General features: G+C 40.6%; 3 protein-coding genes across 9 annotated transcripts in view; all 3 read right to left on the reverse strand.

The window, feature by feature from the left end:
- The window catches only part of LOC147305935 (dedicator of cytokinesis protein 3-like), a 57,349-nt gene extending 50,376 nt beyond the window's left edge, over window positions 1–6,973 (reverse strand). For 3 of the 6 annotated variants that reach the window (XM_086276352.1, XM_086276351.1, XM_086276350.1), the window contains exon 1: window positions 6,256–6,973. In XM_086276352.1, the coding sequence (XP_086132478.1) occupies window positions 6,256–6,292 (37 nt within the window). In that variant the 5' untranslated portion in view covers window positions 6,293–6,973. The remainder of the gene's footprint in view (window positions 1–6,255) is intronic. The other 3 variants (XM_086276356.1, XM_086276355.1, XM_086276353.1) reach the window with 1 other exon arrangement.
- On the reverse strand, window positions 407–3,669 carry LOC147305937 (uncharacterized). Its single transcript, XM_086277006.1, has 4 exons — window positions 3,117–3,669; window positions 1,978–2,126; window positions 1,104–1,268; window positions 407–1,026 (listed from the first exon to the last, which is right to left on the reverse strand). The coding sequence occupies exons 2-4, from the start codon at window positions 2,032–2,034 to the stop codon at window positions 859–861; spliced, it is 390 nt and encodes a 129-aa protein (XP_086133132.1). The 5' UTR covers window positions 2,035–2,126; window positions 3,117–3,669; the 3' UTR covers window positions 407–858.
- A 3,019-nt stretch (window positions 6,974–9,992) lies between the features above and the next one.
- The window catches only part of LOC147305938 (DDB1- and CUL4-associated factor 1-like), a 33,164-nt gene continuing 21,526 nt past the window's right edge, over window positions 9,993–21,630 (reverse strand). Inside the window, exons 15-25 of one of the 2 annotated variants that reach the window (XM_086276108.1) lie at window positions 20,030–21,114; window positions 19,727–19,925; window positions 18,538–18,620; window positions 18,025–18,109; window positions 17,709–17,942; window positions 17,171–17,264; window positions 16,591–16,695; window positions 16,319–16,392; window positions 16,132–16,227; window positions 15,728–16,025; window positions 9,993–13,085 (exon numbers count right to left, since the gene is read on the reverse strand). In XM_086276108.1, coding sequence (XP_086132234.1) covers window positions 13,030–13,085; window positions 15,728–16,025; window positions 16,132–16,227; window positions 16,319–16,392; window positions 16,591–16,695; window positions 17,171–17,264; window positions 17,709–17,942; window positions 18,025–18,109; window positions 18,538–18,620; window positions 19,727–19,925; window positions 20,030–21,114 — 2,409 coding nt within the window. In that variant the 3' untranslated portion in view covers window positions 9,993–13,029. The remainder of the gene's footprint in view (window positions 13,086–15,727; window positions 16,026–16,131; window positions 16,228–16,318; window positions 16,393–16,590; window positions 16,696–17,170; window positions 17,265–17,708; window positions 17,943–18,024; window positions 18,110–18,537; window positions 18,621–19,726; window positions 19,926–20,029; window positions 21,115–21,630) is intronic. The other variant, XM_086276110.1, reaches the window with a different exon arrangement.

Genomic DNA, 21,630 nt, shown 5'->3' on the forward strand with positions numbered 1-21,630 from the left:
TCCATCAGTGACTCATTTGTGCACAAGAAAAAGGAACATTTTCAGCTTGTACACTCAGAAAAATAAAGGTGCCAACTGGAACCAAAAGTGGTTCTTTAGACTGATGCCATAGAAGAACCTTTTTTGGTGCCACAAAGAACCTTTCAAACAATGGTTCTTTGAAGAACCATTTCTTTCAGTGGTTCATTGAAGAACCTTTAAAGGTGCCCCAAAGAACCATCAAGAAATGGTTCTTTGGGGCACCTTTAATGGTTTTTCAAAGAACCTTTTTAAAAATGGTTCTTTAAAAGAACCATTTTAAAGAACCTTTTTTGAGTGGTTCTTTAAAAAAAACCATTTTAAATCTTTCAAAATAAAATGCATCATAAATTGAATTTGAGTAGGGTAAAATAAATACGAGCACAGCATAGACATATATTAATGGTTTATTGTCATTTTGTAGTTACCAAAAGACAAAAAGGCATTTTAACCCTCAGCACAACATCACTACTAATACATGTCACATATTAGTGTTTTAAAAAGTAATAATTAAATATATTGGCTATACTATAAATAAATATATATATAAATACTATATCTACAGATAACACAACAAATAATACATGTATTGTTTAATTAATAAAACATCAGAAAGTGATAAAACACATTAGAAATAGCAATAGCTTCATAACAGACCAATAAATCAACACATTTTCATCAGCAGATATTTGCATGTTCAGTAAAAACATTTCAACAACAAGTTTATGATTAAAATGATCAATGAACTTCAGCCTTACGCTATGTAATGTACTTTTCATGTTGTACTCATGGTCCTTTGTTAGTCCAGTTTAGGACAATGTCTCTGACGTATGTTTCATATCAAATATATGTCATATCAAAACAAGCCCACACCTGCAGTTGTTTCAGTTTTTCACTGGTGTTTCCTGTCAGCTGGTCAACCTCACTCAGGCAGACATCCATATCAGCCAACCAAACGACAAGCTCCTCCCTTTGTGCTTCAAATCCCTCCCACTCTGAGACAAGGAGCTGAAAGAGAGAGAAAAGAGTCAATTATAAAGAAGAGAGAAAAGTGAAACCCTCCTCAGAAGGTCTGACTCGCATACCTGCAGTTGACCTGTGATGGACTCCAGTTTGGCGTTCACGTCATCCCTCGTCGATGCCAACAGCCGAGTCTGCAGGGTGCCCTGGAAGAGCTGAGTTAATGTTCGACTCCTCCTGGTCAGGCTCTCCAGCTGGATGACCCGAGGTCTCCCCTCTCGCCGCTGCCTCTGAACGCACAAACACAAATTGCATCTGAAGCAGGAGGTGCAGATTTTTTTTGCTATTCTTTTCTAAATCCAGGCTAGATCACGTGGAGGTATTTGGAAAATTGTTTTGGCCAGTGGACGACTGTTGTCTTGCAGAAAGTCAAACCAAACATATGCGATACACAATCAATTCACAAGAACACATTGTAAAAAATAAGTCCAGTTCTTGCCTGATTTCAAGTGAAAGCTGCATCAAAACAGGGTAAAATGAGTGTTTGCAGCAAATGTGAGCACAAAGCCTCACTTTGTACAAGCCTGCTATTACAGTTCTCCTCTATGCAGACGACTTTCCTGTTTTCAAGGCACAACTTGGATCTGCTGTATGAATCTTATGGATACACACTAAATGAAATAATAGTGTGCATGACTCCAGATTCTGATCCCTCATCCTAATATGGTCCCAACATAGCAACAGCAATAATGCAAATGTTGAGGCTTCAAAATACAAAGTCCATAAACCAATGGCTGACATGGGTTTTATCATAAGGGTGATAAATATACAGATTTCAGTCTGTCTTAGAGATTTGATGTTCATTTACCTGCAGATGCACTATACGTACCTGCTCCATGGTTTTTCACAACATTTTGCATATCACTATTTAATACAGGAAGTACGTGAACTAAAACATGTCATCGTTCTTTGTGAGAGGACCATATTAATGAAACAAACCTCAATGACATCATAGGGATCCCTAAAGATGCTCCTGCTGCTTCTCTTCCTCCTCATCCAAAGCTTCCTTCTCCTTGTCCTCAACTTCCATCCAATTGTAATTCAATCTAATTGTGTTTCTGCCCCTCCTCTTCCTCATTTTGTTGGAGCTGTGAACACAGTTAATGTGAATCTGGATTAATTTGTGCAAACAAGAAAAATCTACAGCTTTTTGGTCAGAGGTGCTCTTGTGATTTAAGCCGGGTAGAGTAGATTTATGTGTTGATGCTACCTGCTTCAGCTCTGGCTGCTGAGTGATATTTACACCCTGGCTGGATTACAAACTTTAACCATGTGCTGAACTTTGGCCCAGCGTTGATACCTCTTGTTAGTATAACGACCTCTTCTTAGTTTGTATGTATGATGTATGATGGTGGATAAATTAAATATACAAAAAAATTTAACTATATTACAAAAGAACATCTATCTTGGAAACATCAAATGACCGGAGCATAACTTGTCAACTAGTCCGAAACTAAGTTATGCAGGAACAGTCAAAGACACACCTTCTCATGTTTGAAACCATTGAAAGGTTCTTTGTGGCACCAAAACAGGTTCTTCTATGGCATCAGTCTAAAGAACCACTTTCTATTCATTTCTATATAATTCGATTAGACAATGAAGAGTTATCTAATCTAATTATTCATTCAAAACTCTTATGCATAGCTGTATTTTATACAGCTCATACAGAATTCAAAGTACAGGTTCATGTGAGTATTTAATGTACGGCTCAGATCTACAGAATTTCAGAGTTTCTAGAGCAGACAGAGCTCACAACAGGCTTCAGGCGCCATTTTAGTGACTTTAACAATATATTAAATTTTAATTTCGGTCTAGCTGACATTAGGTTATGTACGCAGCACGCAATTGAACCACATATTTTAGAAGCCAAAGGTTCAAATTAGCTGGGAGCACCTTCACTTAATTATAACAGTGGTTTTGTTAGGAAAACAGTTTCTGTATACCGGATACTAAATTGCGCTGACCTCAACGGCTAACGTATCTAGCTAATCGCTACTGTTAGCACAACATTAACAGCAAGCTACAATGACGAGTAACAAAAACAAAACAGTAATAAGGTTTTAATGGAAATGTTTTACCTTTTCTAACAGTCCCAGAATCCACAGCTTCAAAGTCCAGCAGGTACTGAAGACTGTTATCCGTTTCGCTGTCACCGTCCGTGAGTTTTTTTCCCCGAAAGGTCAAGGCCCGCCGCTCGCACACTCTGTCTGCGCATGCGCATCCCAACGACTGACCCCCTCCGTTCGCTCCCGGGAGGTTATAGTATGACGTGTTCTGACGTCACTCTCTCTCCCTGTCATTTATTTGGCTCGAAACACATATTAACAAATTGCTCAGTGATGAACAACTACTCAGATCATTTACCTAAGCTGTGCTTTGTCAAAACGAAGTGTGTGTTCATTACACTGACATTCTGTTCTGCAATTGTTATTTACTTGTATCTTATAATTTGACTTTACATACTGCTGGGTGGTTTGTAAAGTTTACAATAACTAGTATTATCATTATGCTGTATTTTCAAAAATATATAATAATCTCAAAAGTAATGCCTTGGAGTAGAAAATAGTAATGCTTTATTAAAATTTAAAACTAAAGTACAGTACTTGAATGTGTGTATTGTGTCTACTGTTTGTTAACTCACCATATTCATAATGTGTTTGTGGGGTTAGGGGTGTGTGTGTGTGTGTGGGGGGGGGGGGGGGGGGGTAGGGTCTTTAGGCTTTGGCCCCCACCCCTGCCACCGGTATATTTTTAAGCAAATATTTCTAACTTTTATTTGAATATTCAGTTTCCTACCATCTTCTCTTAAAGGGTAATTGCCAGGTAACCCGCCCTCTCCCTTCGCACACACATGCACACAAAGAAAACACACAGTATAATTCACAGCCTCATTATAGTGAATAAATATTTATGCCATTTACACCATCAAACTTAGATTGCTAAGGATGAAGAACCTTTTGTTCTTTAAGAACCATTTGTAATAGCTGAAGAACCATCCACAAAATAAAAAGGTTCTTTGACGTATGATGGTTCTTTAAAGAACCATGAAGCCATCTGAAGAACCATTTAAGAACCATAATTTTTCTGAGTGTAGGAAGAAAAGATTTCAAGAAAACTAATTTTAGGCTTGTGATTTAACAGTAATCATTTCAATATTATGTTATTGTGTTATTTTTAACTCCTGGCATCCTCAGAGTTATGTTATATCACAATGTTTTAGCATAATGGCTTGTATTTTTAGCTACTTTTGACAAACTGAGAACTAATTCCTATCTGAAAAACAAGGCAAATTATTATAAACGTAACTGTGCATTAGGATAAACTACACTGGCCATTTTAAAGTTAGGGTAAACAGCACTAGCAGATATAGAAACAAAAATTTCCGACATAAACACAAACAAAAACCAAACAATGCGGAGGCCAGGATTGTAAGAAAGCCATTAACGTTTCATGAGGGGTCTTCAGCTGCCTCCTTTTAAATGGAGCCTGTGAAGATAACAGAAAAAAGAAAGGCCCGGTTGGCTGCTGACGGACCACATCTCTGTTTCATATCTGCGCATGGTAATTTGGGTAATATGAGAAAATATTACACGCAGTGACATAATAAGGCAAGAAGATAGGGGGAAAATGCAAAATGGTGCCACTAACACCACAGATGAGGCAGGAAAGGGACTGATAGCAGGCTTTTGGGGCTGTATTACCATTTATCGCAACAGTTCAGCAGCGTGGGCTTCATCTGCAGTGATGCCGGAGAAATACTGAACCTCGCGAGCCAGCATGTTGTCTGAGGCAGAGGGGGGATATTCACCGGAGCGATGTGTTCAGCTTTCACAAGGTACAGTGTGTACCGAGTAGGTACACGGTGGCTCTGCTTCCCCGCATTTCAGCACCGTGGACAGCGTCATCTCCAGATTCCAGCACCACGGACAGCGCCAGGTCACTCCGCACTGACTGGCGCGTTGGCTGCGCCGAACTGTTGCTTCCACACCCCCCCACCACCAACACAAAACTACCTTCTCCTCCCCTGTTAAAACACCCCCCACCCCTAGATGTTTGCGCTTGGAAAAGTACTGCAGTGATTTCTGCGATGGACGGAAGGATGGAATAACACGGGGACGATTAGATGCAGCAGCTGGAAGTGGTGATGTTATGGTAGGGCTGCCGCTTGGGGTTCTCCGCCTGCGGTCTTTCTGAAACCATCATGACCAACGCAATGCCTCCAAAAAAAGTGTATATGTGTGGGCGTGTGTATGAAGAGGGGGGGGGGGGTATCATGTGCGACTCAGTACGAGTAGCCCTACAAGTATAAGAAGCAGCAGAGCATCTGGACATGACTCATTCCCCTAATGAAAACCCTCTGTAGTGTATTCTCGCCATAGTCACTTCGGGACTCAACAGTCAATTTATAAACACCTTCCGGGATCTTGTGACGGCATTTTTTGCATCCACTGGTTATTAAATCGTGTACAGCTCGCTTTTGTTCTCCATAAAATGTTGTCATGAGCCCAGGATGCTGCTCAAAGTACACGCGCACACACACACACACACACACACACAGAAAATGTAAAGAGTGGTACTTTGCAGTCCCTGCTGCTGCGGCACCAAGCACGTCAGTTTTATTGTTTTTGGGGGGGTTGTGGGGTTTTTTGTTTGTTTGTTTGTTTGGTTTTTTGTCTACAGGTAGACTTCAGCTTCACTCCAGCCTACACCTGTTGGAGGGACGCAGTCACGATGCCCCCTCGTGGTTTCAAAACAAATTGCGCCCTCCCCCCATTACACGCGCTCGGAAGAAGAAAAGGCTAAACCGCTACATTGACGCATTTTTATATATGTGTGAATAAAACCACCAAACTAAAGACTGGGAGCGCATTTAACGGGCCGCCTGCGGTTGTGTAAAGACCGTGATGGCATCTTTAAGGTGGCTGGTTGTAGGCTGTATCATCCCACGCAATTTCCCCTCTCTATGCAGGCACTGTGCGTGTATATCAGCCATTATAAGTCTGTGTTTTTCATTTGATGTAATGGGCTTAATAGTATGGGGGGGAAATCAGGCTGCATAGCCAATGCGGGATTTCGAAGAACAAAATTTGGGTGTTTTCTCTTGTAAAAACTGTCATCGAGAGGCTGAATGAATAAAGTCAAGTTTAAAAAAAAACAGACAACAAAACTAGAAACCAAGCATCGTTAATTAGCATTAAAAAGGTGTTGTCGACTCACCAACTCCGATTTTCTCCTCTTCAGTAGGTATCCACATATTTGGTTATTTTCCCTTCGGTAGAGCAAGCCACATTATGTCGATATCGTGAGATGATGCTGCTAAAAATGAGAGCTCAAGGCTACAAATTATCCTGGTTGCTGATACATGGGACTACATGTCTCGACCGGAATCAGTATCCTGACGTTCGTGTGTAGAAGGGGGGAGGAAGGACCATCAAAGCCTCGATGTCTCAGCTCTATTATGTCCCGGCGTGTGTCTCTAGCCTGATGCAGTCTCTGTGTCCACCTAATGTAACGCACACACGCATATACGCACGCGCACGCGGTGAGCGGTTTTTTGTTCTCCACAAAAGAAATTTTTTTCTCTTTTTTTTTTTTATTGCAGACGCATTTCAGCTGGAACTGAGAGATTCGTTTTCCTCGAAGCTTATTTATTTATTTTCTTTGTGCTTCTCTTCTTTCCTCGGATTTCATCCGCTCAAGTCTGTCTCGTCCACAGAGAGCTACCCAGCGTGAACGCGCGGGATCGCTCGATAATTAGTAGGTAATAGGTCGCGATATTTGATCACCGGTCCAAACTGCCGAGTTGGTGCAAGAAAATACTGAGAAAACTGCAATATACCCAAAGCTGCGCCATCTTCGCGGTCGTCACATGACTTGTTTTGTCAACACTGATGTGTCAAGCATTTGCAAATATATGCACGATCTCTCTCTCTCTCTCTCTGTATGGTACTTTCATCCATCAAAAACACAAACTGCATTTTCTCCTGCTAGGACGCTCATGCTGACTGGCTGGCAGTCTGCCTCTCTTTGTGTGTGTATGTGTGTGTGTGAATGTTTTATTTTAGTGGAGCTGTTGGGCATAAAGAAAAGCTCCCAGTGATGCACATCAGGCCTGACCGTGTGGGGAAGTACCTCCTGGTTGAGTCATTTCAAAGAAACGGACCCACTACCCGCGATGCTTTGTCATAGTGCAGTCATGCTCCCACAAAGGAGAGATGGAACTTTGATCCTTTGAATTTGACTGATGGGTTTGGCAAGCTGGGTTTCCCAAATGACCTGCATCCCAACACCTCTGTCTGGTTTATGGATGGCTTTCACGGTCTGATATTTGACTTTCCATTATTTATTCACAAGCGTGGATTATAAAATCAAAGATTACTGGACATTAGTAGAGACTTAATTTTGGACATAGACTTAAGACTGCTGCACTCGAGAGCAGTTTGTGTTTTTCTTCTTTTTCCAGTCCACACATTGTTGAAATAAATTCCCAGGACTGAATATTAGCAGTTTAAGTGTTCAGTTACATTTTCATTTTCACACCTGGATGTTCAAATTATGTTTCAAAGCTTCCAGGCTGCTGGGAAAAAACTAGTGATCCAGTTCAATTCAGTTCAGTTTTATTTATATAGCACCAAATCACAACAATGGTCGCCTCAAAGTAAAGACCCTACAATAATACAGAGAAAAAGACAACAATCAAATGTTCCAAGTGCAAGCATGTGCTTTGGTGACAGTGGGAATGAAAAACTCCCTTTTAACAGGAAGAAGCCTCTGGCAGAACAAGACTTACAGAGGACCAGCCATCTGTAGTCATTAACGATATATTTGCCCATTAATATCCTCAAGGCTTAAAAAACCCTCACATTTAAATAAGTCAAAGCATGTACGTGTGCAAATAATATAAAATACCCAGGCCACACAGTAATTTTCCTTCAGGTTGCCAAAACCATAGCTCTTTAACAAATGAATGTGATCAACACTCAGCCGTGTAGATTTAAACAGCTTTTAGAGCAAACAGCTCGACTGTAAGCCCATTAATTTGGATTTTAGGGACATGTATATGATGCAGTGAATTTAGCTGAAACACTGGGTGTCACAGTATGACTCACTGCTTTTAAAATGCTGTGTGGGGTAATGAGTAACTCTATGAACATCAGTTTTCTGTGAAACTTCAAGGCCGTGGAGTTTGTTCATGAGGTATAAAAATCCCTGCAACCTAATGCCAGTAAATGCATTCATCCTAGAACTCCATCAATGCTTTTTCTCAAAATATTTGCTTTTCATCCACCGAGCAGACCGACATTGATTGAAATGTTCTCATATATGCAGGAAAATAATACACAACCAGAGAACTGATGTTTGAAATCAGATGAATGTGCAGCGGCGACTCATAAAATTTGTCATACAGTATCTCAGCCACTGCTCAAATCACATGTGGTCATTTCAGTGCATTAAGCTGTCTTGTCCTATAGACAAGGCAGTCATGACTAGAAAAATAGAGTGATTTGGTGAATATTGAGCGTCCAGTGAGTTTGATGTAGTGTGGGAGGGAGGGCAGCATTCAGCAGGGTAATTTCTCTCCATCATAGCGATGCTGTGACTGACTCCCATCTGTCTATTACTTCAAGTGGAACACTGTGGGCGGTGTTCCAATCACATACATAAAGCTGCAGGAGTGCGGGGCATTTTGTAAGCCAAATATGCATCCCAGCTAATAAACATTTAAGGAAATAAACTCAGCAAAAAACATGTTCAACGGACACTAATTCATGCAAATGGTTAAAAAAAAAGGACGTTTTATGTAATGCTAGATCTGAGAAATGGCTTAAACACCGTGTTTTACTCTTTCATTTAGGCATTAATATGTAGCTCCTTCAGATGCAGCAGCACTGCGAGGACGAGCCACGGGTCCACTGCAAACGTGGACTGACTGATACGGTGAGAGCTGCTATCTGTTTCAGCACTCCCAAAACCAGCAGACAATAAGAGGCAGCAGAGGAGGTAATAAGAAGCATGTGCTACCATCTCATCCATCATCTGCTTTCACAGCAACACACACATGCACGCACATTTGTATGTCTTTACACTCCTCACAATCATGCACTTTATGCTCCCCGGTACAGCTAATCTGCCTTGGAAGCACATGGAAACGCATGTGCCTGTGCAGGCGCACACACATTTTAGGATACTTATTTGATCCATTGTAATGTGTTTCTGGTGACTATTTTAATGTGTTCTATTATTAGCTGTGGGGGAGGCCACAGGAAAACGTTTAGTGGCAAATTTCTGAATGCACACCAGTGAAGAGCTCTGAGGAAAGTCACCTAATCGAGAAACACTACGAGGGATATCACATAAATAAAGATGTGATTATTCATATGGATCTAATGTACAGCATAGCCATAAATGGATCTGGTGTAGTTTTTTTCCCATCCCACATTAAAACCCAAATCACAATAACTTTGAAGTGGATCTGCAATGGCTTTCCTTATTTCGTGTCATGTACAGTATATACTGCATCACAGCCGGTGTGAGAAGGAATGAGAGGGATAAAGACAAGTCAGGAAAAACAAATGTACTAAGAAAAAAGATCAGTAAATTAAATAAGCAAGTTAGTGTAACATATGTATAAATGAGAGGCAGTGAAAAGAAAAAAGAGCCCTAAGATCGTGGTGCAGCTGAGCTGGTCAGAGTCAGAGTGTGACTGCGGGGAGGAGGGAACTTCTACTGCCAAACTCACTGGGCCCAGGTGTAGCTCATAAGGCTAATTACCCTCCCATTAGCTCCTGCAAGACAAAGCACAGCACAATACAGAACAGACAGACTCAGTACTGTGATCACCTAGGGGTCGTCCAACTGTTCTAAAAGTTGATGCTCATATTAAACTTGGCCAAAGTTTTTAATATTGAGGTCAGCATATGTGAAAATAAACTCACGCTTCAGACTGCCTTAAACGCTGAGTTTTTCGGTTTCTTTTCTACTCTTGGTCTATATGAAGTCAGAGTGGCTGTTCCTAACATGGTAACCTGAGGCGCAAATATTTGGTGGTGAGCACAGTAGGCTGAACCGCTTATTCTTCAAACCTTTTGTTTGTGAAGAGCAACCAATTAGAAAGGAGCTGGCTTTAAAGAAGTGGAGATAAACTTCTCTAGTAAAGTATAGAGCTGGAAATGGAAATCGGTATAATAGATATGTCCAGTTTAACTTTAATGTGGAAGTATTTAATCATTAAATTGTTCTTGTAATCTTTATATGATCTTCTCATTGAGAGCAAGACCTATTCTGCAAAAGAACAGAGTTCAACAGAGGAACCTGAAATAAAATGGCAACATTAGGTCAGTCATAGATGTAAACAAGCCCAAAAACAATTCAGGTGGTCATATTCTTCATGTACTTCTTTCATTTGCTAACCTTAGGGGTCTCCACTAGTGATGTGCGATACCACTGATTTCCTTTCCGATCCAGTAATACTCAGGATATTCATGTATCGCAAACCACGTCTCGGCTGTTTGTGGATGTAAAACACGTCCGCACATAACTCCATTTACGATCAGCCATTGTTGTGAGTGTGCACGCCAAGGGGCTGCGACACATTTATACAGCCATATTTCGCACATGACTATGAAAGGTGGAAGAGGAAGTAGTTCCTTCCAATTGTAGACAATCTGAAGGATATAGGTTATTTCCACTGTGTTCCTGTTAATGATAAACTACAAATTTACCCTAAATTACTAAAATATCGATATTTTAATGCGAGAATCGATTCTAGAACATAAATGACTGGTATCGGAGAAATCGATATTTCAGTATCGATCCGCACATCACTAGTCTCCACGGCAATCTCACTCCATCTTTAGCATCCCCTTCCATCACACCAACCCTATAGAAAGAATTACACTGATCTAATGTCTAAATTCATTCTGTTTACACAATGCAAAGTAATTGTCAGAGTATTTACTCATGTGGTATTAAGAAGTAACAATTCTACAATAGTAGTAGCATGTAGTGCCTTTGTTGCTATTAGGCACAGCACAGGATATATCCATAATATAGTACACATGATTAATGGCACAGTGGTTTTCTCATCTTGAAACACCTTTTTTAAATCTTGAAATTGCAAGCCAGTTGCTTCACAGTAAAAGTATAAAAAGTAAAAACTCTCTTCTTAAAAGATTTGCTCAAAGTTTTCCTTTGTTGGCTCCTTGTTTGAAGAACAATTAAATTTCTACCTTACTGTAAAAGTTCACAGTGTTTAAGATGCCTTTGCTATGCCGGACAGCCATTATCCAAGACGGGGATGTCAAAGTCATTTTACATCGTGGGCCACATACAGCCCACTTCAATCTTATGTGGCCCAGATCAGTGAAACTCCCATTTTTCTCAGTGTGCAGAAATGTAACTACACACTTAATCAATGAGATACTTTAATATAAAAAAAAAAAAGCACAATTTCAATAACAAATCTGTTTTTCTACATGATAAAGAAATGCTGTAAATTAGAGAAATCTATTAGCACGACTCATTGGGCTTAAACTGTAAGAAGTCAATTTGTAAAATGACAGGACTATCATTTAATTACATTGGTTTAGTATGAATGGCCATTGGGCAGCAAAAGCTATAACACTGAAAATACAATTAAAAGTCCGGAATTTATGTCCTCCTTTCCAAAGTCGTCCAACGAGCCAATTGGGGTCTTCGGCGGGCCAATTCTGTCCCCAGGCTTTATGTTTGATGCCTCTGATCTAAGAAAAATCTTTATTTTATTAAAGATATAATTTTTTTCCCCTCATTTCTTTCTTTATTTCTAGTAAAATACTTTAGATACATACAAGTTGTACATAAACTGTCAAGAAACTCAACGTACAAGTTTCCTTTTGGAAACGAAAACAGGTAAAAATTAATAATTACAAGGCAAAAAACAAAAATCATGAAATGTCTGCACTGCACTGAAAGTGTGCATGTGCTTGGCATCAGTTTTCACAAGGCTGACAGTCATAGATCCTGTCTTTCTCTCAGAGAAAACACAAATTTGAAATATTTTTTGCTGAATGTTCCAGGAATTAGCCAGATGTCCATCCTTTAATGAGCCAAAGTCACTGCAATAAATGCAATTTACTGATAATGAATGATTGGACCTGTGATGTTACCACCAGCATGAAACAAAACAAAACCCTGTAATCTTAAGAAGCACCCACTGAATCCAAATCCTTGTGTTGACCCGGTGAAGGGGTGTAATGGTGGAAAGCTGTAGAGGCCTCTTTAATGTCTGTCATGCTGACAGCAAGCAGGTGTACAGTGTCCACACTAGTTAGAGCACCAAGCTGATTTAATTTTCTCTATTTACATATTGAAATCAAGAGGCAACATTCACTAATAGCACTGCTGTGTGTAGTTTGTATGGTGAAAGTAAATCCTGAAGCGGTACTTGAATGCTTTCTGAACCAGTGGCAACATGTTTGTGCATCAGAATAGCTGCCAAATTCAATACTCCAGTACTTTTGGTGATTACTCTAGGCAGCGTGGCTAAGTACAAGCTTGAGAGAGCGTTGTATCCTTAGCTACACAAATGCAGACCCAGAGCCTTGCAAAGTAAGCTGCATCTCCTACAAAGACTAATCTGTGACCAAACAGGCTTAGAAAATCAGTCAATATCAAATGAAGAGGCTCATTTAAAGAACCATTGTGATAAAATATAAAACTTTTCTTTTAACCTATTTTCACACCAGCCATTTTTTTTTAATTTTACAAGCCTTTTTTAAATAAACTATATCATATACAATCATTTATGCCCAACGTTAAGCCAAGTTGTGCGCATGGATTTTCCCGCTCGATCTCTGTGAGCTCGTTCCTCCTCAGTCTCATCAAAGTGTGCAGACACCTGCCATTTCAAACAGGCCGGGCTCCAAGTTTGACCCACGTTATGCACCAATCGTCCACGGGGCAGAAGTGGACGGGTCATCGGCTTCCTTTATTCCCGATGCAGATGGCTTCTCATTCGTTCAGGGACAAGATGATGTCATCCTCAAGGTCAGAGTTGTCAGAGCTGTCTGTTTGTGTGATAGACAAATACAGATTTAGAAATGGGGAAAGTGAGATTTTGTGCTGAATAGGTCATTGGGTGAAGGATGAAACTGCTAAAACGGCAAAAACAAAGCAGCTTTGGAATAATGTTAAGGAGCTTTAAGTCCACTCTGATTTTTCTTCTGTGCGTCTCAACGTCTGGAATAAACCAAGACAGCATTTTTTTTTTTTTTTTTTTTTTAAATTCCACTGGGGGGGGGGGGGGGGGGGGAAGGATGACCAGACAGGCATGAAAACAGAAATTTGACCAAACAGTTGTGCTGCATCATTTACATGACATCAGAGCTGTATTTATTAAAAGATGCTTCTAGGTTACATTCCAATAATTCTCATCTAATAGAGGTGGGAATCACCATACATCCCACGATACGATATTATTGCAATTTTTAAAAATATTTTGCGATATTCAGATTCTGTACATAAAGGTAAACTTTATCAATATTTATTTTATCTAATATCAAAGTCTCACACTCAGTCTCTCATTTCAGTCAGTTTTATTGTTGACAAACTGAACGGTTTGTATTACAGTCTAGTCCAACTTAACTGAATGCAACCATCTGGTACAATTATAGCTATTCTGAACTATGAAATTTATGAAAACTATGCAGCCCCTTCAGCAACTGAAGAATTTGAAAGTAAATTAAAACAAAATATAATTTTACATTAAATAAAAAAGTTTTAAACTTAATTAAAATAAAACATGTCTTAAATTAAAATAAGCAAACTGTCATGTTTATTGCTGCCAAAAAAAAAAAAAAAAGTTAAACCCATTTGGACAGTGAAGGAATGTCAGGATTCTTGCTCAGAAAAAGGATCAACATGCTCTCAAGTCAGAGCATGTTCCGGTCCACAAAAACTTTTTTGTAACAAAATATCGATTTCTGCTGTCCCTGTATCGATACATTATTAGCAAACAAAATATCACGATACTACACAGTATCGATTTTTTCCCCCACCCCTACTATCTAACCCAGTTGTTTATACAAAGGCACACATTTAGTTTGTTAATGTTATAATTACAAAAATGTGCATGTGAAACTAATCAATATAATGCTGATCATGTGATTGTACTCACAGGCAGGTGTGCTGATTAATGGACAAGCATAATTTATGTGCTTTCTCATATTACACTTTCTAGTGTTTAATACACTTAAAGGCCAATTTGTTACATACACCTACTCAACTGCAAATTAAATGTCTAAATCAAATGGCAGCAATAGAGTTCATTTAGACACATTGTCAAGATAACTTGACAATGTGCCAAAGTTGCCAAATTTCAAACTGAGCATCAGAATGAGGCAAAAAGGTGATTTTAATGGACTTTGAATGTAGCATAGTTGTGGCATGAGTGACTTATTGTAAATACATTTCAGAAATTGTATTTTACTGGCATTTTCCTCACAAAGAGGAAAAATATTCAGCTGCCGTTAACCCTAAAAATCTGGGTGAAAATGCCATGTTGGTGCCAAAGGTCAGAGGACTACTGTGTGCTCAGATAGTAGAGTCAGAATGTGAGCTAAACAACATGAAAACATGGATAATATCCATCCTGACTTCAGTGGTGTAACTGTATGGAGGATATTTTCTTGGGCCCTTTAGTACAGAGTCTTAAACTTCACAGCCTACCTCAGTATTTTTCCTCACGAGCACCAAATGACAAAACAGTTGACTCAAGGTGCTTTATAGTGTTAAGTAAAGGCCCAACAATAACACAGAAATCGTCAACAATCAGACAACACTATATGAGCAAGCACTTGGGGACCATGGGAAGGTAAAATTCCTTTTTAAAATCAGGAAGAAACCTCCAGCTCAAGGAAGGGCAGCCATCTGCTGCCTCTATCTTGGTCCTCTATCTTGGGGACAGTGTACCCATCTTATGATGCCTGCTTCCAGCATGATAACACGCCATGTCTCAAAACTAAAATCATCTTAACTCGATTCTTGAACATGACAATGAATGCATTGTACTCAAATAGCCTCTGCATCCACAAGGTCTCACGCCAAATTAGTGCCTCCCTGATACAGTTTGCAGTCGACAAATGCAACTGCATGATGATGTGTCCACACGGACCAGAATGTTTCCAGTCCATTCCTGAAATTATGTCATGAAGAACTAAGGCAGTACGAGCAAAGTGTACCTAATAAAGTGTCCATGTTCTGTCTATGACTGTCACCTTCACTCTTCAGGAGGAAAAAACAAACAACACCCCTGCTGACCAACAGCTCAGAAAATAGGCTGTACAAACTACCACTCCCCCAATATAACCCAGTCTTTGATAGGTGGCCAAGTTTCAGAACATAGTGGCAGCAGGTAGTTTGGCACACCAACAGATGTCCCTCCTGTTTATAGACTTAATCAATTTAAAATACACTGTAGTTAAAAGAAAAAGAAAAATGTACTGGCATCACAAATATTTTCTCCATTCATGTTGACTGGAGCAACTGAAATGTTACTATTCAAATGAAAAAACAAAACAAAAAAAACTTCATGCTGCTATAGCTGGACGTGTTTTTTCCTGTTTCTATAAGCAGACAGGTTTGGAGTCAATGAAATGAAGAAAATTGCTATAGCCTGAAGAATAAGGTAAACTGTAGACCCTCTGCTCACCATTATCGCCATCCAGATCGACATCATCATTATCAGAGTCATCCTCGTCATTATCGTCGTCATCCTCATCATCATCGTCATCATCGTCGTCATCATCTGCAGCATCAACATCCTCTTCGAGGAGACGCGCTACTTCTTCATCGGAAGGAGAGAATTCATCGTTACCGTCATCTTCCTCTTCGTCATCTTCATCCTCTCCGCCGTTTTCATTCTCCAGCTCGGCGATGAGGGGATCCGTGTCAACATCGTCGTCCGAATCCTCATCGTCGTCATCATCTTCCTCTTGATCGTCATCCTCCTGCAACACAAACAGAGAAGGTCAGTTGTTAGAAATTTTAGTGTTGCGTAAAGGAACCAAAGAGGTTGCATCCAAAGCAAAACAAACAACAAAAAATAAATAGTACCTGATCCTCCTCGTCTTCCTCCTCTTCCTCTGCCAGTCTCTGCCGACCAACTTCATACAGTCTGCACACTGTGTCAGTGTTGACTGAGTCTTGGTTCTATGGGAGGGGGGGGACAAAACAGCATTTTCATGTATTTTTGGAAAAATGGTCGCAATCATTATTAAAAATGTAATGAAAAGGAATTTACCTCAATCACGGCTAGGTAGCAGTCTTTTGTATCTGTGCAAAGGTCAAATATATTCCTCTTTACATCAATAGTGGCTGAGAAGAGGGGGGGGGGGGGGGGGGGGGGAGAGAAACATGTTTAACGAAAGTATTACAGTGGGTTTAAAAATATATACGTTCATCAATACAGAATATAAAATATAGAATATAAAAAGTGACAGTGATTATTATTAAATGAATAAAACTATAAGGATCAATTTGAAATTTGAGCTAGTTAAATGTAGGAACCCTCACCAATGGGTTTATAGTCTGTGGCATTGAAAGTCCTGAATGATGAACCAAATGGACTTTTCATCTGCATTTCCATCATGTCGTCTTCATCATCAGCTTGCAGCATTGCTACAAAAAACAAAAGCCACAGGGAGAGATGGAGAGTAAATAAAAGGAACCCAGCAAGCTGGTTAGCTTTGGTTCTGGCTCCTCAGTGGTTGAAACGCTCGCTGTACAGACAAAGCCAGTACTGCACGCCCATGGCTCTTCCTGTGAGGTGGCATGAACCAGCTGGTTCTTTCTGTTGCCAGTCCAACACTGAGCTTTCAGTCCATATGGCTCTGACTGACTTTGTGGTATCAAGTAGTTTGCGCGTGAGCATGCACGCGCACACACACACACACACACACACACTCTCACTCACTCTACCGCTGCAGGCTCTATTCACACCTTTCACCAAATACACACGTGCTCACTTTACCTCACACTTACCAACCTTCTACCTAAACACACCTTTCACACACTTGTACTGACTGTGAAGTGAGTTGCAGGCTTGATGCCAAATGTGCTACATTACCCATCACGCAGTGAATTCTGCATTTACCTCCATAGATGACAGTGCCGCTGTTGTTGAAGACTATTCTGCACTGGTCCAGAGCAGGAACCGTGTGGAGGAGGTGGAAAGTGCGCAGATCCCACTAAAAGTCTCAGTTAAAGACAACGATACACTCAATTGTATAGAAACAAGAACAATAAATAACCATTCCCAAGACAACCCTAACCCTAATGGAATAAATATTTTATGCTCAGCAGTGAAACGATTCCCAATAGCAGTCACAGTAATTATATTTACAGTGAAAGTCCACTGCTGACAACTATTCCTTGACCTGTAATTATGCATTCACTTTATCTCTCCATTGAAATAGTTCATTAAGAAAGGGTAGCATTTTTGGTTTTCCATCAAACTCATCAAAACAAGAATTTTACCAAATAAATATTTAAATATCCTCATCCTTAAAAACATTCCCCTCACTGTTGGAGAACAATAGTGAGAGGTATAAAATGGTCTAAAGATCAAAATGACAAATTTACTGTAAAAGTTTTAAAACTGCAGTTGTACCAACCCAACAATGAAAGGATACAATTTCTGTGTTGATGATGACTTCAAGGCCGTTTGGATGAAACACTCCACTGATGTTCATGTTGAACTTGTCAAACTTGTGGATGGCCTGAGCCGTGCGCACATCCCACAGCACACCGTCATTCAGCACCAGGTCGTCCGTTGGGTTGAAGGTGGCGCAGTTTCTCTTGTAGTTGTTAGCCAGGTCTGGGTTGTTTAGAGTTAGAGTAACCTGACCAGTCTGGATATCATATATCTGGTGAAGAGAAGTAATGAGAATGAACATTTACCCTCTTGCTGGATGCTTTGTTTTTATGCATTATGGAAAACATACGTACACGTGCTACGTGCTCTTTTGTCCCGATGACATGATCTTGTGAAAGCTTGCTGAACTCCACATAATGGTCGCCCAGAAACGAATGCCTAAAGAAATAGAGAGCATGATTAACATTTAAGCAAAAAACAAAGTCAGCAGAGCACTTTAGTCTCATACTGTTGAGAATCTCGGGGTTAATATTGCATTGGTTAAACTATTCGGATGAATAAAGCCACATGCTTGTTTTCCAGAAAGACTACAGCCCAGAGGCCATTATTGTGCATAGTTAAATCACACTCCCTTTGGCGGCTCCTTTGACAGATTAAAGCTGCTATACCACTGGGCAAAGATCACCACATACATAGAGGCAGTAAGATCTCGACAGACTTAATCAGAAGTCACGTGGCAGCAGTTTCTAATAATTTCATACTCCAAATATTTCAATTATGCATTTTACTTAATGGAATGTGTTTTATGTGCACTTCAAAGTAGCTGGGTAAATATGACTTCAGAGTTTTGTGAATGCATTGCTTACTTCATGATGAACACCGATTTCATGCCCCACAGTGCAGACAGCGGGTAACTCCAAGAGGCCGACGTTAAGAGCAGAGAACCATCCTAAAAAGACACGACGAGATCCTCTTTCAGACACGTTTTCAAACAATACAGTTCTAGAAAAAGCAATTTTCAACAGCCTTGATGTAAAAAAATTATAACTGCATCCCATTCTGCTTTCTAAAAAATTTTTTTTTTTTTTTTTAAATACATAATACTTGAAAATGCAAATGCGTTTACTTTCAACACTTAAACACTTGACAGGATGTCTTCTTTAAACATTTAGTCTCACTGTATGAGTGGTAGAGGTTTTGAAGATTTGTCATCACTCTTGTTTAAGGCATCTACACGCTGAGATTTTGTAAGTTTACTGCAAGGCACACTGTCTGACACAGATCTAATCAACCTTGGGTACAACACGAGTATGATGCATGTGGATTGTAAGATGCTGACGCATGGCTGCAATCCCTCAGCAGTTTCTTTCTTTGCTCTGTCCTCCGTGTTGCAGTCACAATAACAGCTGGAGGACACATCATACAAACAAGCCTCCTGCTGACTTTTTTTTAAAGAAACCTAAACATTGTGTTTTGCACGAACATCTTTATTATTTTTTTTAACCTAATTTTGATTCTGAGAAAAATACGATCCACATATGAGGACATTCCCTTTAAATTTTGATAGAACAGTGGCAGTATAACGTAAGTCAGGGGTGGGCAACTCCAGGCCTCGAGGGCCGGTGTCCTGCAGGTTTTAGATCTCACCCTGGGTCAACACACCTGAATTAAATTATTAGTTCATTACCAGGCTTCTGGAAAACTACAAGACATGTTGAGGAGGTAATTTAGCCATTTGAATCAGCTGTGTTGGATCAAGGACACATCTAAAACCTGCAGGACACCGGCCCTCGAGGCCTAGAGTTGCCCACCCCTGTCGTAAGTGGATATCAGGCGCTTGTAGAGCAAAATTTACTATTTTAGTCTAGAAAACCCAAAATGTGATGTCCACATATGTGGACGCCAGGTCCTAGTAGGTTAAACATAATAACATGACACATGTTTCAAGCCCATAATAAATAGCACGCAATTTAATCATAATATGATGATCAGTGTGGATTTTAAATTGTATATATATATTTTTTAATTTATTTACTTGTGGTTCTTTCTACTAACCCGTGATGGCTCCAGGTGAGTGATAGCTGAACTGTGACAGCTGTAGCTGGCTTCCTCCTGGCCTGTAAACACATTGTAGAGTTTGAGCTGCCCCGTACACGTTCCGAGCATCAGGAAACGCTCACGGGCTGAAAAGGCACAACACATGAATCCACTTTCATCCTCGTCTGCCTCCCTGAACACAGAGATGGGACGGAACCTGGACAAAGAAAATATGAGGAATTACATCAGTGGTTGTGAGGGGGCTGACCGATTAACTCGCACTTGAGCCTCAGAAACAGAAAATGAAACAAAGATATTTACCTGCTAAAAATAAGATGCCTGTCAAAGCATCCTCCATCTACACCTCCATATTTTGGATATACGACTCTCCGCGTGTGTCGGGATGTGAAGTTGGTGGGTGCTTGGCGTCTCTGTTTGGGCTCAGGGCACTGATGGGGGGTGAAGAGGGAAAACGGTGGACAGGTTGCGACAGGGTTTTTACAGCGTGCATGCTGTTCCCTCAGGTACTCTGTAATAATGCTGTCTAATGCAGGAGGAGACGGCAGATGCCTGTCAAACTGTTTCTTCATAGCTGGGCTCTGGCTGAAGGCCCCATGGTCAGACTTCTGCCGCAGCACCCGAGGTCTTTTACAACTTACTGTACTGCACCCTGTTTGCCGCTCACGTGAGAAAACAATTCGCCCAATCAGTGGTGAGCCACTGTTACAGTGAGGGACAGATGTTGATGGGAAAGCAGAAGAAGCAGCAGCAGGCATTCCACTGGGCTGTGAAGTTGATGGACGTGTCTGAGGGTGGCTGGATCCTGGAGTGGATGAATGAGAGGGGTTGCTTCCAAGTCTTGATCCAACACCGTTGGCCAGCCGAGGTGTGCGAGGCAGAGTAGCAACAGGAGAGGCAGGAGGGGGAGGGGCAACAGGTGGGTAGGTAGAAGAAGAATGCGAAGAGTGAGACAAACATGCCATCGGGAGATCTGCCTCCTTGGTGAGTGTGGTGGCAGTATCATGCAGGCCTTTGGCCACAAGATGGTTCCTAATAAGCAGCAACAGCTCTTTTTCAGGGAAGGTGATCCTGGACTGAGCAACCACACTGGCCCTTTGCAACCATGCCAGAGACACATCTGTACCAATCAGCAACGGTTTCCCAGAGATTCTTTCGATCAGCTCTGCAGCAAACTTGCAGAACTTGACATGTTCGCTGCGTTTGTCCTGGAGCACAGGCTCCTTCATGAGCTGCTGGATGTGTCCGCTGCTGAACAACGGCAGCTTGCTGATGATTTGTCTGACAGAGCTGGAGCGAGACAGACCCACCAGAGCTTTACAGGCCAGAGCTCGGATCTGATCTGCATCTGTAATGGGCATCTTCACTGTCAGCAGGGATAGCAGAACCTAGAGGACAAACACAAAGTGTAAGTTATAAACAAGGGCTGAGGGCATAAGCGAAAGTGTCTTGATCAGGAAAGCTCCGAACTGAGGAGAATAAAACAATGGTGTCTAAGCAGAGGGCATAAGCAGCAGCAGACTAAAACTGTAAATGTTAATGTAGGTTATTCAGTGCTTTAGCTGATCTCGTTATCATAGTGCTTTAGTAAAAGTGCTTTTATTGTCATATTTTATGCTTCCTTACATCCTTCCCCAAACTGGAAATTATTCCTCATTTTCTTTTAAGGATTGTTCAATACCTTAAATGCACAAAGAGAGAAGAAGCTTCTGAAGAGGTTTAAAGGGAATCACATTTACAACTTTATATCTCTTCCTTACATTATACCCTCACTGTAGCGCAGCCATAGACCAGGAGAAGAAACATAATGGAAATCCTACTAAAAAGAGAAAACTACCGTCCCACTATTCTTTGCTGAGGAACACCTCATCCAGCTGGCTTTGCTGAACTTGAATTCTGTCTGT

The sequence above is a fragment of the Aulonocara sp. 'chitande type north' Nkhata Bay genome, linkage group LG20 (assembly GCF_057382095.1).
Source record: "Aulonocara sp. 'chitande type north' Nkhata Bay isolate Kocher_YH1m ecotype deep benthic linkage group LG20, A_spYH_male_GT1.1, whole genome shotgun sequence".
Taxonomy (NCBI): Eukaryota; Metazoa; Chordata; class Actinopteri; order Cichliformes; family Cichlidae; genus Aulonocara; species Aulonocara sp. 'chitande type north' Nkhata Bay.

Bases quoted from the DNA above. Each gene is read 5' to 3' on its own strand.
- LOC147305937 (XM_086277006.1), bottom strand. From the start codon at position 2,034: ATGAGGAGGAAGAGAAGCAGCAGGAGCATCTTTAGGGATCCCTATGAT. The intron at 1,269-1,977 runs GTTTGTTTCATT...TTGTGCGTTCAG, and splicing joins ATCCCTATGATGTCATTGAG to AGGCAGCGGCGAGAGGGGAG. The intron at 1,027-1,103 runs GTATGCGAGTCA...TCTCTCTTTCAG, and splicing joins CCATCACAGGTCAACTGCAG to CTCCTTGTCTCAGAGTGGGA.